Source organism: Pteropus alecto, unplaced genomic scaffold, assembly GCF_000325575.1.
Source record: "Pteropus alecto unplaced genomic scaffold, ASM32557v1 scaffold161, whole genome shotgun sequence".
NCBI classification, from domain to species: Eukaryota; Metazoa; Chordata; class Mammalia; order Chiroptera; family Pteropodidae; genus Pteropus; species Pteropus alecto.
The window spans coordinates 8,580,735-8,597,251 of NW_006432943.1; the positions used below are offsets into that span (position 1 = coordinate 8,580,735).

The 16,517-nt window shown below is 38.9% G+C and overlaps 2 protein-coding genes across 7 annotated transcripts in view; both read left to right on the plus strand.

The window, feature by feature from the left end:
* Positions 1-9,481, plus strand: part of SCARB2 (scavenger receptor class B member 2) — a 59,184-nt gene extending 49,703 nt beyond the window's left edge. For 3 of the 4 annotated variants that reach the window (XM_025043853.1, XM_025043854.1, XM_025043855.1), the window contains exons 9-12: positions 691-764; positions 2,227-2,278; positions 4,916-5,074; positions 6,778-9,481. In XM_025043853.1, coding sequence (XP_024899621.1) covers positions 691-764; positions 2,227-2,278; positions 4,916-5,074; positions 6,778-6,822 — 330 coding nt within the window. In that variant the 3' untranslated portion in view covers positions 6,823-9,481. The remainder of the gene's footprint in view (positions 1-690; positions 765-2,226; positions 2,279-4,915; positions 5,075-6,777) is intronic. The other variant, XM_006907634.3, reaches the window with a different exon arrangement.
* A 3,658-nt stretch (positions 9,482-13,139) lies between these two features.
* Positions 13,140-16,517, plus strand: part of NUP54 (nucleoporin 54) — a 29,624-nt gene continuing 26,246 nt past the window's right edge. For all 3 annotated transcript variants that reach the window (XM_015586105.2, XM_015586106.2, XM_006907635.3), the window contains exon 1: positions 13,140-13,293. In XM_015586105.2, coding sequence (XP_015441591.1) covers positions 13,227-13,293 — 67 coding nt within the window. In that variant the 5' untranslated portion in view covers positions 13,140-13,226. The remainder of the gene's footprint in view (positions 13,294-16,517) is intronic.

The following is a 16,517-nucleotide window of genomic DNA, read 5'->3' on the forward strand; positions in this document are numbered from 1 at the left end:
AGCAATTTATGGGGACTTCATTCTGAGCTACACTCAATGTATTTGTATCAGTGAAATCAGTGGTTTTATCTTTTTGTGAATAAGATCAGGTATGGTTTTCTCTCTTTTCTCTCTCAGCCATCAGCCATCAGTAAGTTCCTTTTTGTCAGTCAAACTATTAGCAAGTGCTTGTTACCAAGGACTTGGTGAGGTCCCATGACCTTAGTGCAAAGGTGGAAGGAGCTGCCATGGGAAAGATGACAGCAGCTGCTGTCTGCTAAGTGAGCCCTAACTATGCTTGGGCACTGTTCTCTGGCGGTGACCACTGTCCTCCTTATGGTGTCTGTGGGATCTCCCATCTGCAAGGATCCTTTAGGTCTTTGCTATTCAAAGTGGCAGCATCCTGGGAGCTTGTTAGAAATGCCCAATCTCAAGGCCCGCCCCAGACCTACTGAATCAGAATCTCCATTTTAACAAGAACTCACATGCATATTAAAGTTTGAGAAACATTGGTCTACCAAGGACCTAAAATAATCCACAGTTCTCATTCTGCTCTGGGGTCAGTTTTCCCTTGTCTCACTGTGTCTATCAAACATGGCAGGGGTTACCCTGTTTATCAGAACCACACAGAAATGGTAAAAAAAAAAAAAAAAAAGAAAAAAATCGTTTATAGTCTTAATAATGCTTTCTTTCCAATTCTCTGATTTGCAGTTGACTGGAATTATCCTAAGAGCAGCAAAGAGGTTCCAAATCAACATTTATGTCGAAAAAATAGATGACTTCATGTAAGTTTTGCTGCTTTCTACAGAGGCAAAGGGTGGTTTTGCTACACTGACTCTTGCGGGAGTGATGTCCGGAGGGGTACAGTCCACTTCTAAGGCTGCTCGCCCTGCCCTTCAGGAATGAGGCATGACCAGCATTTTCTTAGGCTGCCTTGGTTTTGGAATTTACTTATTTATTCAAACACATATAGAGTGCTTTCCATTGGTCAGGCATTTTTCTAAGTACTTTACATACATTAACTCGTTTATTCCTCACAATAATGCTGTATTATCCCCGTTTCACTGATGAGGAAAATGAGGCACAGAGAGGTTAAATAACTTGCTGGAACTCACAGCTAGTAAAGCTACAGCGTCTATTCTCACCCATTCCACTAAGCATTTTCCTCGCCATGAGTCTGGTTGCTTCCCTTCTTTTCTTTGCCACTGTTCCCACCCAGGACCAACCACAAGCTCCACTTGGGCAGCTAAAATGATCTCTTAAGTCCAGCCTTTCCTCCCCACACTCTGTCTCAAACCCACAACTTAATTAGGATTCCTAAGTATAGTCTCCTGCTCAGACTTTTCAATGGAATTTTTTGGATATGAGAAAATGCTTATGATTTAATGTTGAATGAAAAATATGTAAAACTGTACATCATACTATTTATCTATCTACTCTTTCTATTTACCTATGTATGTATCTCTCTATCATGCATCCAGCTGTATCTGTCTATCATTCATCTATCTATAAAATTTTGTTAGGTCCCCCATCAAACATGCCAGATTTAACCCCATATGTCATGGATCCTTTAAGGAAGCAAATGTGTTTTGCAAGAGTGCATTTTGTCACCGTATGGCAATATAATTGAGCAATTAAGATCTAGAGCTATAGGATTGAAATGGAATTACCATCCTGGCTCTATCACTTCCTCTTGCTGGCCCTGGGCAAATTACTGTGAGCTATAAATTCCTCATCTTAAACCTGAGACGGTAATACCTACTGCATGGGACTGCTGTGAGAATTAAATGAGATAATGTCCCCAAACCACCAGGGCAGAACAGGTGCATGGTAAATGCTCAGTAAGTGATTGCTCCAGGATCTTGTGAAGACAGTACCTAGTGGCCTGGTTACAAAATACTCTGAGCACTGCCAGATTATTCTGTCTGCTCTGGGGTCAGTTTTCCTGCAGCCTCCCCTCTGATAATTCTTGGGAGAATAGGAATCATTTTGATGAATTTGTTTTCAGAATCTTCTTTTTGATAAAAGACAATTTACGTAAGTGTGCAACACTGGGAATTTCTAGACTGACAGGAATCCAACTTCTGATTGATATGTGTTTGCAAATATAATTAAGAAGTCTGCATAAATTCTGCTGAATTTAACGAAATAAGTATATTGACATTTTCGTGTAAACTTTTCTCTCGAGTCCAGTGTGCCATCACAATGAGGATGTCTATGAAATGATCTCATCTTTTGTCTTTGTAGTGAAACGGGAAATGTCAGAACCATGGTTTTCCCAGTGATGTATGTCAATGAGGTAAGCCCTGGGAGAGAGCCACCAGTGTTTTACCTGTGAAGGCTTGAGAACCTTACATTATGATGTCTGCTATTGTAGCTGTGCATCATTTGAGATGTGAAAAAGGGGGAATGATGACTTTTAAAAATTTGTCCTCAGAAAATTTGTTTATGTATTTATATGAAGACATCTATGTCAAGGATTTGAAAATAACAAAAAATTTCCCTTCTCAAAACAGGTTTTGGGTAAAACTCCCTTCTCGGAAGCCAGTTTTGTAAGAAACAAAATGCAAAGGTCAATGAAGCAATATCAGACACAGTTGAAACAACATAAACAGCCAATGCTAAGATGTCCAATTAAACCTTTCTTTGCATCTCTTCCTCTGAAACCTTGCCAGTTTGTAAAATGTCATCAATTTACCCGTTTATTAGTTGAGGAGGAGAGGAAGAGTAAAATTAAAATGATTGGTAACATTATACAAATTCTGTGTGAGGTAGTTAAAGAAATGGTTAAATAAAATGTGATACATGCCCATTAATTTCAGTGATACATGATTGCCTCATTATAGCAAAATTTTTTCTACTTTCTGGTAAACAAACATATATCGTGAATTATAGAAAACAGATCCTGTCTTAGTTCAAACAAAAGGAGTCTCTCTGAAGAAATATTTCTTTCACAGTGTACCTACAGATATTTTATCTCTAAATGTTAGGTATAAATTGAAGTTTTGCAAAGAAAAGCGTACTTTGAAAGTTCAGGAAACATCCACTATTTAAGACACCTGTGATAATTTTTTTTTCTGAATCATATATCATATTTACTGTAGTTCTGTCTCCCCAGTTTCCCTTTCTCTTCTACCCAGTTTGGAGGGGGAAACTGCAGGGTTTATTTCCCCTCAATAAATTCTCAGTTGGCTGGCTTTTGTTATTAACAGCAGTATTTTTTAAAGTTTTTATTATTTTTCTCTCTTCCCTAAAAATACTTATTTGTCAAAAATTTAGTAACAGAGATTAGCAAGAAAAAGGAAATTAAAAAATCACTTTTCACAAAACCTGAGCCAGACCGACATATTGTTTTTAACTTGCTTTATATTCCTCAACAATGTGTTATAAATTTTCTTCCAATAACGACTTTATAAAAAATATATATAATTTAATGGTTTCCATTTTGTAAAACTAATGTGCTCTTTATAGAACTCTTGGGAAATTAAAAAAAAGTATTTAAAAAGTGAGCCACTGATAAGTCTATCACTCACAATTATAGTTGACATCTGCTTATGTTGCCTCGGTTTTTTTCTGGTTTTGATGTTAACATATTTGAGACCATACTGTAGATACAGTTTTATATCCTTTTTTAAACTTAGCATTATATTGATAGCCACATTTATAAACTTTTGAAAGGTTTGTGATTACAGTGCTCAGACAAGGCTTTTATTGTTTTATAGGAAAAATTCAGGCAGTATTTACCAATTTATAGGACCCGTATTGCAGTTGCTACTGACTCATCATTGTTACTTGTTTGGAGGGGCATGAAAGTAGGGCTTTTTGAAAGTGAAGAATGAACCTGCTCTGCAAGCTTATGTTCGTAGTTGCAGCATATTTGAAGTGCCATCCACCTGAATTTCTGCTTCGATTTTTTTTAAAGACCAGATTGGGTCCAGGGAGACCTGAAAGTGATCTTGGAGGCTGCTCTCCCACTCCCTTTTTCCAAAGGAGGAGACTCTGATCTTGACGGGGCTTGGCTAGTTATTGGAAAAACCAACCCTAGATCTCCATCCTCTGCCTCAATCCAATGTAAATTGAGCCAAATTAAGCCCAAAGTCCTATTTGTTGCTAATAATTTTTATGTAATTAAGCATTTCACCCATGATAGTTTAAGGTGATAATACCTTTGCCCTTCATACAGAAAGTGTTATTCTAGAACATTTCCTTAGTTATAACACCCTCTGGAATTCTGGTTGGCCCCAGAACTTCCCTGAACACTTTCTGTGAAGATTTCTGGTCCTGAATAGTATAGATCTAACCGAAAGAGAAATTATATGTTCCACATACCATTGTTGGACTGTTTGATCGATTCATTTATTTTATTGACTGACATTAATTGAGCACCCATTGTGTGCAGGATGCTATACCCAGTGTTGAGGTGACTGAAATAAAAGTTTTGCCTTTAGGAACCTCAGAGTCACAAGGAGACCAACATGGAAACAGATAGTTACAGTGCAGAGTGAGAATACAGTGTTGGAGGATTTTAGAGAATAAGCTGGAAGTGCAGAAAAGGGACCTCTAACCAGGCCTGAGGTGGTCAGAGAAAACTGGAAGGAAGTTATGCTGAGATTTTGAAGAATAAATTGGAGTTTTTTGATACAAAAAAAGATGATATTATCTCAATATTTCTGAATATTTTTTCCCTCCTCTTTCCAACCTATTCTGAGACTAAAACATGTCTTCAGAAGAAAAAGGGAAGACATTAATGAATAAATGCTCCCTCTGGTTGTTCTCATTTATAAATGGATTTTCAGTATTTCTGATTGCTAACAGGAGGACATACCCAAATTGTGTTTAATGATTTGAAAGAAAGATATTGCAACAAACTTTATGCACTTGATTTTTAGTAATCAAGGCAATACCATGTTCTTGCTTCATCCTGCCCCTGCTCTAGAGTGTTCTCATTGATAAAGAGACTGCAAGTCGACTGAAGTCTGTGGTTGACACTACCTTGATCGTCACCAGCATACCCTACATCATCATGGCGCTGGGTGTGTTCTTTGGTTTGGTCTTCACTTGGCTCGCGTGCCGAGGACAGGGATCCGGGGATGAGGTGAGCTTCTTTCTTACTGGATAACTTTTACCTGAGAAATTCAGCTGGGCTTCAGTGGGAGGGCTGCCAGCTGGCTCCGTAGGGTGGATTCTGAGGTTTTCTGCTGGGCATAGTGATTTCTTGGTTATGCTACTACTGGGCAAAATGAGAAGCAAGGGAAATGTGTCAAAGAAGGAGGGATGATAGAGTGGTATTATGTGTGGGGCTCTTTTGGTGGGAATGGAATCCCTGGGAGTGAGCTTTACATCTTTGAAAATAATCTGGAAGAAGAGGAAGAATATATAACAGTTAAGCACCTAGGCTTTGGTGTCAGGCTGCCTGGGTTCAAATCCCAGTTTTGTCACTTAATGGCTGTGTGACCTTAGAAACAGTTTCTTCATCTGAAAATGGGATACTACTAGGACCTCTTTTAGGAGTTTTCGTGAAGATTATATGATGTAGTAAACATAAAGCACTTGGCCCAGTGTTAGCATTTAGTAAGAGCTCAATAAACATTAGTTCTATGGTAAGATAGCTGTAAGATTATAGAGCAAGGCAACCAGAGACCTGTTGGAAAGGATCCCTGATATGTTAGCAGAAGATACCTACCACTGAGTCATCATTGAATAATAGTGATTAGCACAGGGGCTGTAGTTACTTTCTTAGAGGGATGGGAACAACCCCATATGGATGGGATAAACAGTTAGCTGGACCCCCTTAAGTGACCAGCCTTAAGTGGCCAACCCAGGGGTCTGAATACCTTCAATGAGCCTTTTATGTAGGAGCCTTTCTTGATTTTTAAAAAATTTTATTTTATTATTGGTTTCAAGTATACAGCGCATTTGGTTAGACATTTATATAGTTTGTAAAACAATTGCCTTTTCTCTCCTCTGGCTCCCCACCTAGCCATTACATTAAACCTAACCGCATTCCCTCTGCTGTGCTCCCCATCCCTGTGCCCATCTATCAACTACTCATTTGTACTTCTTTAACCCTTCAACCCATGCTCTAGGAGCCTTTCTTAAATTCTCAGTAGCTTCCCTTTTTGCAACAAAGGCTGTCTTTTTTTCCCTGCTCCTGGCTGCCTCTACTAAGCAAATTAGGCACATGTGAAGTATCAAATGAAATAGGTTGAAACCATCTGAATTACATTCATCCAGATTTCCTTGTTTTTCACATTCTTCCAGTATGTCTCTTAACCTATGCCCATCACATTAGTGTGAATTAGGTATGAGGCAACTATTTTGCCATTTTCATCTGTGGATCTTCCAGTCTGACTCTATACAGTTACTGAGATTTTCGTAAGCACAGATGAAAGTCTATGTAAATGTTGTCACTGCTCACGCAATTAACCATCTTCATGTATTTAACAAGCAAGCAATTATTGAGCGCCCACATGATCTCCAAGATATTGTTCTCTGGTAGATTTCAAACCAGGAAGAAGGCAAATTCAGTAGAGTGTGATGAGGGTTACAGTCTGAGTCAGTACAGGGAAAGGGGCTGCTCCAGGATCCGGGGTGGGGTGGTCAGAGCAGGCCTCTTTAAGAGGGTTAGGGCTGAATGTTCAAGGAAGAGCAAGAAGCAGGCCAAAAGGAGAAAGAGGTGAGTGGGATGACCACCTTCTTATCAGCTTCTTCTCCTTCTCCTCTCCCCTCCTTCAACTTTTCACATGGGGAGAAGTTTCTGACATGAACACCTAACTTCACTGTCCTCTTTCTTCTGAGTCACAGGGAACTGCAGATGAAAGAGCACCCCTCATACGAACCTAACCATGGCCTGAGCTTGGTGAAGGAACTGTGTTGAGCTGTGCTGACCTGGACTGTCACGTGGGGAAACTGTCCGTGTCCTCACAGGCTTGTTGCCCGTTATGAGAGGAGGGAGAAGACCCAGAGCTGCAAGTGATGAGGACATTCTGGCCGGAGATTAAATAACAGGTTGACATGTTGGCGAGTGGGCTTCATAAAGTTGGCCTGTAGTCCCTGACAAATTGTTTTGTTTTTCATATGTTTAGCAAGTATTTAATAAACTCTTGTATGGTAATTTTTTTGTTGTTGAGTGCTGGTAGCTCCAGAATTTTGTGACCACTGTTGTGGTTTAATGTCTCAGTATCATTTGTTAATTCTATTTGGTCTAACCTATTGGGTAGGCTTCATTCACCAGACTTTGTACTCAAAATACATAAACACCATTTTATGTTGTATTCCTTCATTCATTTCACCCCCAAACCAGAAGTAAATAAGAATTCAGAACCCAGGGTAAAATGGAAGCCTCATTCGGTACATCATTCAAATGTATCTAATTTCCTCTTTTAAAAAGTTAGATATTGCATTTCATGCTGGTCATCAGTTCCTAATTCCTCTAGGAAAATAATTTCGTCTTCCAACTACTTTCATACTAGATAGGAATGAAGTAGGGAGTGGGTTGGTGGGCTAAGGTACTGATGAGTTAATAGCGATAAGCACCTAAGGATTTTCTACTTGTAATTTTGTGAATTGAAAGAATGCATAGATAATGTTGGTGAGCACATGTACAGATATTTCATGTAGAGTAGAACTAAGTGCTAGTTCTGAGATTGGATAGTTTATGTTTTTGGTTGAAATGATTTTGATGTGGAAAAGTGCTCCTGGGAGAATATAATCAATAACTGATCCCCTCGACACACACACACACACACACACACAATCACCCATGCCAAATATGATACTGTATTAATTATAATACTATTGTGATTATTTGTGAAATAATTTATAAGTATAGGAAATCCATCAATCCACAACTTAAGTTGCATGTAAGTTTCAGAAGTCCGATTATACTAAGGAGACATTTTTTCTAGGGCATCTTTTTGGTAACTTTGAAATTGTTTTTATAAGTTGTTCTTTCCTCAGATTCAGTTCCTTTCGATGTTTTATGGCTCACTGTCACTCACAGAATAGAGAAAAATGTGCCCTACGCTTCCTGTGACACTTATCTTACTGACAGAATTACAGTGGTTTAAAATATTGCACAGAATGTGCTTTCAAGAAAGGTCCACTGGGACAAGTGGGGCCACCTCTCTCCAGAAAACCTCTTGGCTTTCAGTGTAACCTAAGTCAAGGGACTGGGAACTATCATATGCCACAGAATTCAAGCATATTTAAAGGCTTTATTTTTATTATTATTATTCTCAAAGTTCAATATTCATTTTCGATTGAGAAACCTATACAATTATCTGGCAAAGTGCACATAGAATTTATTAACAACTGAATAATTCTACAGGACTTTTTATTTAAAACTGGATTTCAGTGTAAACTAATGAAAAAAAGCCATGGATTTTACAAATACAGCTTCTGATCTCAGAGGGTAATAAATCACTTTAGTTTACTTGCCCCAGTTTTCTCTCCCTTGTGATATGTTTTCCTTCTTGAAGGGGCAATGCTTTAAATTTTCAACATCTCTATAAATTAAGATAGAACCTATAGATACTCCAAATCACAAAAATGTGAAAAATTAAGTTGAAAATACTTTGTCTTCAATAAGCCAAATATCTAGATTTTTTAATATTTAACTAGATAATTGGCATATCTTATTCTTTTATTTATCCACTTATCTACACTAATAAAACTGAGAAACCAGAGCATAGTCATTGCTTCATTCTATTATCAGAATATAATCATCTGTGAGGAGGAAATTTTTAAATACTATGAATGATAACGGTTAATGATACACCTTTAGACTGAATTCCACAGAGGCAGGGAGACCAAAAACATTATTTCCATATGATACTTAATAGTTAACTTGGCTTAAAGTCACATTTGATATTTTCCTTCTGAGAAGTCTGTGGCAAACCAATAAATTGCAGTCAAGAGTATAGATTCATTAAGAATGGATTTAGGTTGAAAATAAACTATTTCTCATGTTCGCTCTCTTGGAGCCATCATCCTGGAAAAACCCCTCAAAGTCTTTGTGATTGTCACAATCACAGAGCACTGGTGCCCTGTACTATGATACTCAAATTAGGGAGAAACGAAACAGAGAGAGGTTACCTCACTTCTCTCAGGGAAAATTGGGAGTTGAACGCAGAACAGGAAGTGGGCTTTGCCACTTTTAGCTGTAGGCTTTTTCCACTAGGCTTTATTTCCTTCCTTAAGTTCTGGAAAAATCACTAATAGTCAAGTGGAGCAAGTACTATACAACTAACCCCTATCGGGGTTTTACTTAAGGGAGACTAATTTTTTTATTTAAATTGCTGAAGGTATGAGTTCTGCAGAAGATGACCTTTCTACTTGGCCCTCTGGGCACTATTACTGTACTGTAGTTAATTGCATGTGGCTATTAAAGAGAATACTGACCATGTAGTTTGTACACTTGGTTCATTTCATGTTATCCTTGAAATGTTTATTTCTGTCCTTAATGCAATATCTTTCACTAATAAAAAAACTTTATATGAAATTGTACTGGAAATTCTATGTTTTGTCATCAGATGTCCAGTTGTCTATGGAGTTTCATTTGAAAGATGCTCTTTGCCCTCTTGTCCAATGCAGGCCTGAGTCACACCCCTTGGGCCACCTCTAATTTCAGCTCAACTGTGGCGCACAGTTATAGGCGGCTAGACAACTCCCACTTCAAACAGGTCCCTGGCTATGCCATTCTCCTCAGGGGTTTCTGCAGAGCCCTGGAGCAAAGTGGGGTTAATACCCCCAGGGTAATGCTCAACCGAAGGGTGCAGGAGTCAGCTGATAAATGTCCCAGTCCTCAGAGGGACAGTTCTTGGGCTCATTCTACAGGGTTCTTCAACTAGGAATGCCCACAATGGAAACTGCTTCCTATTACCATTTCTTTATTCCCTGTCTCACTCTCCACACCCCCTCACTGGTGCTTACTCATAAATAATCTACCTTATTCAGGTCTGCTTCCAGATAAACACAAACTAAAATACTGACAAAGCCACCTAGAAGGGCTTTGCAGAGAATCAGAGAACTATTGGACAGATACTGGACTTTTGTTTCTGGGGATATTTGAACTAAAGATATTAATCCCCAAATTTAGATTACCTTTAAAACCTTTTCTGTATCAATAGTATTGCATTATATGTCAGAAATCAGAGCATATACAGATCAGTCATAAAATACCTAGCTCAGTGTAAACAAATGTCCTTACGTATTAAAGACACTTGATCCCTAGCATATGTGCTTCCTAGAAATCCTAGATCTCATTTTAGATTGTTTATGTCATCAGGGAAGTTCCTTGTTCTTATTTCTGCTTACTCAAAGGTATATAGAGACAACTAGAACTTTGTAACATACCAAGCCAAATTATTTAAAATCAAGGAGTAAGAAAAGTCCAGAAAATATATTTAAAAGAATACTAATAAGGGGTGACATGTACTGCCAGATATTAAAACATATACCTATGAACAATAATTGAGAAAGTATGGTATGGGGTGAGTGGTATAGAATACAAAGTCCAGAAGCACGAACACATTTAACACAAGATAGAGGTCCCATTTCTGATAATAACTACAGTCTTTTATTTACTCAACTAATATTTTTTATTTTTAAACCTTTATTGGAGTATAATTTACATACCATAAAATTTAGCCATTTTAAGTGTATAATACAATGATTAGTAAATTTGAGCTGTGCAGTTTTAGAACATTATTACCTCAATAAGATCCCTCAAGCCAGTTTACAGTCAATCTCCATTTCTACCCCAACCCCAGGCAACTATTAATCTACATTCTGTCTCTATAAATTTGCCTTTTCTGGACATTTCATATAAATAGAATCATACAATATGTAGTCTTTAGGGTCTGGCTTCTTTCTACATTATACTTAAAAATAATGTGTTCAACCAATTTTACTGAGCAGCCACTTTACTCCAGGCACTATAAACTAGGCAACTGGTGACCAAAAAGAGACATATGGATCTAATGGTCTAGTGGGGTAACAGACGGCAAACAAATCATCTAAATGCAAAATTTCAAATAAGTTTCAAGATTCTCTGGGAACAAGACCGAAGTTACATTTGGCTGAGACTGAAGAATAGGTGTTAATTAGACAAAGCAAAGAATTTCAGAGGGAATGGGAAGTGCCCAGGAGTAGGAAAGAACTTGTTTAAAAGGGACTGAGGAATGTTTGGCTGGAGTTCAGAGAGGAAAGAATAGTGTCAGACAAGGTTGGAGAAAGGCAGGGGTCCAATCAACATTGGGAATTATTAAGCCATGCTAAAGCAATGGGAAGCCACTGCAGTGTTGTAAATTATGTTGCCAGGGGGAAATGAGAGACATGAAAGGTTTGTTTAGAAAGACCCACTCTAGTTGCAGGGTGAATAAATTAGAAGAGAGTCAATATGGATGTAGGGAGTACAATTAGGAGGCAGTTTGTTGAGTTAGGTGCGTCTCTTTGGGGTCCTCACTGGTATGTAAGATGAAGCCTGTCTGGGTGTCATGTACCAGCTTCAAGTGTGAATTCCACAAAGCCACATAACATGGGTTAAATAATGGGCTTCATTGTGGAAAATAAAAATTTATAGGGCTGGAATAGCTAGAAAAAATAAGGCACAGACCCCTTCATCTTCTTGTCATCCTATGCAAAGGCAAGCTGAGAGCCAGAGCACTGTTTGTTTTCAGTTCTCGTCCTCCTTTTTATAGAGCAAGGGTGAAGAAGTCTTGTCAGTGGAGGAATACACAAGCTGCTGAGCAACGAGTAGTTAGGTTTTGGGATGCCAATGTTTTATGGAAGTCTGGGAATGCCAGTTGTCCACAGAATGTTACAATCTCCATTGCTGGGGTGAAAAATACACCAGTTCTGTGGGACCTGAGCTTGGGTGCAGTCCCTTCCTCTAGGAGAAAGGGGAACCCCCCAGCCACAGCTAGCTTATTCTCTAGGTAAGCCAGAATGAACTGCCAGGTCACAGTCTGAGGGTCTTGCTCATTGTACTGCAGGGGCTACTAGCATCTAGATAGGGGTTGGCAAACTTTTTATGTAAAGGGCCACATAGAAAATAGTTTCGGTTTTGTGAGCCTCTCTGTCACAGTGACTCAGATCTGTTCTTTTAGCATGAGCAGTCATAAACAACAGGTAAACAAACAGATGTGTCTCTGTTCCAAAAAAACCTGTATTTACAAAAATAAGCGGCAGCCTACATTTGGCCCATTTGCTGATCCCTGGTCTATTCAAGAGATTAAGGTAATCAGAGAGATGGCAGTGGAAATGAAGTATTTTGGAAGTACTTTGAAAGACAAAATGTGTAGAACTTGGAGATGAATATGAGAAAGACAAAGAAGAGGGACCTGCCAAGGAACTCATTCATGTGTATTTATATATTCTAGCCTTCTTTTTTCCACCCAAATTGTAGTGTTCTAAATTTTTTTTCCTATAATTTATCTTTGAAATCTTTCTTTTCATTACATAAAGAGCTTTACAGTTCCCAATCATGTCTGAATAGTATTCCTTTGTGTATATGTAACTAAACAAACCGGTTTGTTTCCAATCATTTGTTTTTATAAACAATGCTGTAACAAATTACCTTGTATTACATAAATTTGCCAAATAATTTATAAGATAGCATTGTTGGGTCCAAAGACATTTGTAATTTTGATAGAATGGCTTTTTTGTTATTTGTTTTTATTAGTTATACGAGCGTGTAGATTTAAGGATCAAATAATTCTACAAGGTTTTAGTTTTAAAAAGCTAGAGAGACATCATTCTCAGAGGCACCACTTTTATCCATTTTTTATTTTTTCAATTTACTCTCATGACTGTACATGACACGATGCTTCGTGAATTTTCAGTTTAGCATTACCCGTGGGCTTCCCACTACGGAGGATGAGGATTTGGCTTTCTTTCCTATCCTGTCTTCATTACACACAAGCGTGCAGTCTCCTGCACATCTTTTCCAAGGGACCTCCCTAAGGTAGCTTGTAAGGGCGGCACACCCCTGCAAGCTTCCCAGCATTTCACCTCGGTTGTGACACTCTCCGCCGCCTTAAGCCATAAAGCCCCCGGAAGCTTGAGGGACAGGGGCGTTCCTTCTCCATCCTCCACCCACTACACCATTCGTGAGTTCAGGCCTCATAGGCTAGGCCAGGAAAGAGGCGGAACTCCGTGTTACTGGGGCAGTTTCCCCGCCGGATCCAAAAGAGGAGTGCACCGAGTGTCGCGGGAGCGGCGCTTTGGTCTTCTGCACCCGCGATATGGCTTTCAACTTTGTGGTTCCTTCGGGCACCTCGGGCACCGCTGCAGCCACCGCGGCCCCAGCGGGTGAGTGATACCCTCAGACCTTCTCTTGGGGAGGAGGGAAGACCTCTGGTCCGCCCCCTCGGTCCGAGACTCTCCGGCTTGGGGAGCCTGGGGTATCCTGCCCGCGCGGAGGCTTTAGGGTTTCAGAAAAGGACTCGCGGCGGCGGAGTGGGCCGAGGCGGCTCTTGGGGAGGCCACGGGGCTACTAGAGGCCCAATCTGGAGCTCGCACGCTGCGTGTGGGTCCCCGCAGGGCTCTGCCTTCCTAGGGTTCGCTTCCCGCCTCCGCAGAGTCGGACTCGTAGAGACCTGAAGCGGCTCCTCAGTTCCCTTGCCGGAGACCCACCCTCTCCTTCCCCCCTCAGCCTCCTGGACCCGCGGGAACGCTCACATGGCTCCAGCTGCTGGGCCCGGCGAGGATAGGACTGGGGGCGTCCCTCGGGCTCACCCCTGCGGCTCCTGGGTCCCAGCCCTTGAGGGGCGGGGGCCTTCGCCCTGGCTCCTTTGGTCCTCGCTAGGGGTCTTCACGCTCCTGCTCCTTCCTCCTGTCCCTGCACCTCCTCCGCTTTCTTAACTTGTTTGGAGCAAAGTCAAAGTTTGTCTTTGTTCACTTCTGTGAAACTTCCTGCAGACTCTTCTAATCCTTATCTCGCTTTCTTTTCCTTTTCTTCTTCTTCTTTCCCCTCTCCCCTTTTAAATTTTTGTTTGTTTGTTTCTTTGCCTACACGCCTATCAGGATTTGGTGGGCTTGAGACTGCCAACTCCACCGCCAGTGGGTTTAATTTTGGGGGTTTCGGATTAACTGCTAATCCTGCAGTGAACTTTAATATTGGGAATTTCGGTGTTTCTACTACCTCGGCGACTCCGTTCAATTTTGGTAACAGTCTGGCAAGTGCAGGTAGATACTGCGGATCGTATGTGTAACGAATGTTGGGAGCTGGAGTCCAAGAATATTTTGTGGTTCCTAGAGTGTGGGAAAGAACAGCGAGTTGTCTCATAAGGAAAGGAAATTTCTCTCGTAACGTCGAATCAAAAACGTTTGTTATCAAGTTTTGACTGTCTTAAAGGATTTAGGTTTGAGAAGTCTCGCAAATTATAATGTTCCTTTGTTAAGTTTGCATTTAACTGAACAGAATGTAACTTCCAAGTGATAATTTGGAATGGATTATTATTTTGAGTAGAATGTGTCTTCCAAATAATAAGATACCTCTTCCAAAGTACAAGTTTAACACTCAGGCCCATTTTCTTGGGATTCTTGGACTCCTGCAGTCATTTTTTTTTTCTTTTCCATTTTTCCTGCATCTTTCATTGGAATTTCATTTGATTGTCCTTGTGTTTCCCAAGAGAACAAGTCTTATACGAACAGCAGTAACCTGTCTTGTTTTTTGATCTGTATAATAATAATAATGTATTTGTTCAATTCAGCAAATTAGTATATATTCTATAAGTTATGTAATTATAGAAAGGATCCCCAGTTCTTTACTGAATAATTTGAGAAATGATCAGAGAGAGCAATTCGATTAATTGTCAGCATTGAGTTCTAAAAGGTAGGCTAGACATCTTCGTAATCAAAGAATTAATTATGAAGCTCATAGGTGAATTCTTTTAAGCTCATTGGAAATTTTGCAAACACAAGCTATAGTGTGTCTGTATATGTATAAATTTAAAATAGGTCTATGTATACTTTACATACAATGACCCAATAGAAGTCTTGTTCCTCAGCTGCTCGTATATGAATTTATTGTCCATATTCTCTTACATTATGCCACTTATACCCATGCCAATTATATGCATTTGGTAAACACTTATATACTAAAACTTATTTTCGAAGTCTGGTATTTTGTGCAGTCACTTGTTACTGCAGTGTGAATATCACCTTGGCCATCTGATTTGAAAACATTTGGAAGAAACCTTGAAAATTCCAGAAATAAAATAATCCATTATCATTAAGATATATTTAAAGTGATCACACATTACTGTTATTTGGTATGTTTACTTTTCTCTGTTTGCTTAAAATTGGCATTGGGTAAATCAGAAACATTATTTTGAAATTTGTGTTTCTGAATAAAGCCACTCAGCTGTATTGTAATTCACCAATAATAAATAAACCTGTTGGTATTTGCTTGATTTCATGTTCATTTGGAGTTGTTACTGTTAAGTTTTGAATTGTGATAATACAACTGTGTTTTAAGTACTTTTATGTATATGTTCATTAACTTAGCCTTCAGCAAAGGGCTGATAGAAGTTCTTCTTTACTTTTTTATTTTGTATCCTTCCAGATCCACTATTACTAATAAACATTTGGTATTACAGAGAATGATAAGATCCTGGCTGATATTTTTATCATGTAGCCAATTCAGAATATATCTTAGTTTTTCTATGGAAGTGTGGAGTTATGAAAAAGATTAAGAACAATGTTCATACTTGAGGTGATTTTTAGCAAAAATGTTCACAGTTTGCAGTACTGCAACAGAACCTATAGTAAATAGAGTATTTGGTTGTGCCTGCATGTAACACGCAGTCTATTCTTGAGTAATTTTCCATACCAGAATTACATGATGAATATCAAAGGGTTGGAGTTGTTCCCTTCTCAAATCTTTTATGTCACAGCATTGATGAATCTCTGTCTCTTATACCAGAAATACATGAGATTAAAAGTTAGAATTCCAAAAAACCTGTGGCAGAGCTCAGAGAGTACTAATAGTTCAAACATTTGTCTTAAAAGTCTTTTTGGCACCACATTGATAATCAGGTAAAGACTGACAATAAGAAAAAAAAAAAGCGATTTTAGATTGGCTAGTATTTCATTCCATTCATATGTCAAGTTAGATATAGTTAAGATAATTTCATCTCTGCACTTACTCAAAAATGAAATTTGTATATCTGTTTGAGATGCCAAACTGGTACAGAAATAGGCCTATGATAGCTCTAGTCAGCTTCCCTGCCACTGCCTTCTACATGTGGTTTTCTTTCCCTCATCTCTTCTTTCAAGAAACACATTCTTGTTGTATAGAGGTCAGTATATTGGCATGTTTTCTTTAGTGTCAGTGGAGATTAGGTAGAAATATAAGCTAAAGTAGAATGTAAACTAATTGACCAAAGCCAAGGCTGCAAACTGGCAGTACACTCTCCCTTTACGATCTATTTGGCACACTATTTTAAAAACATCTGAATTCGTTGTAAAAAAAAAAAAAAAAAAACCATTAATAATAATAATAATAACCTAATTGAATTAGGGTTAAAAAT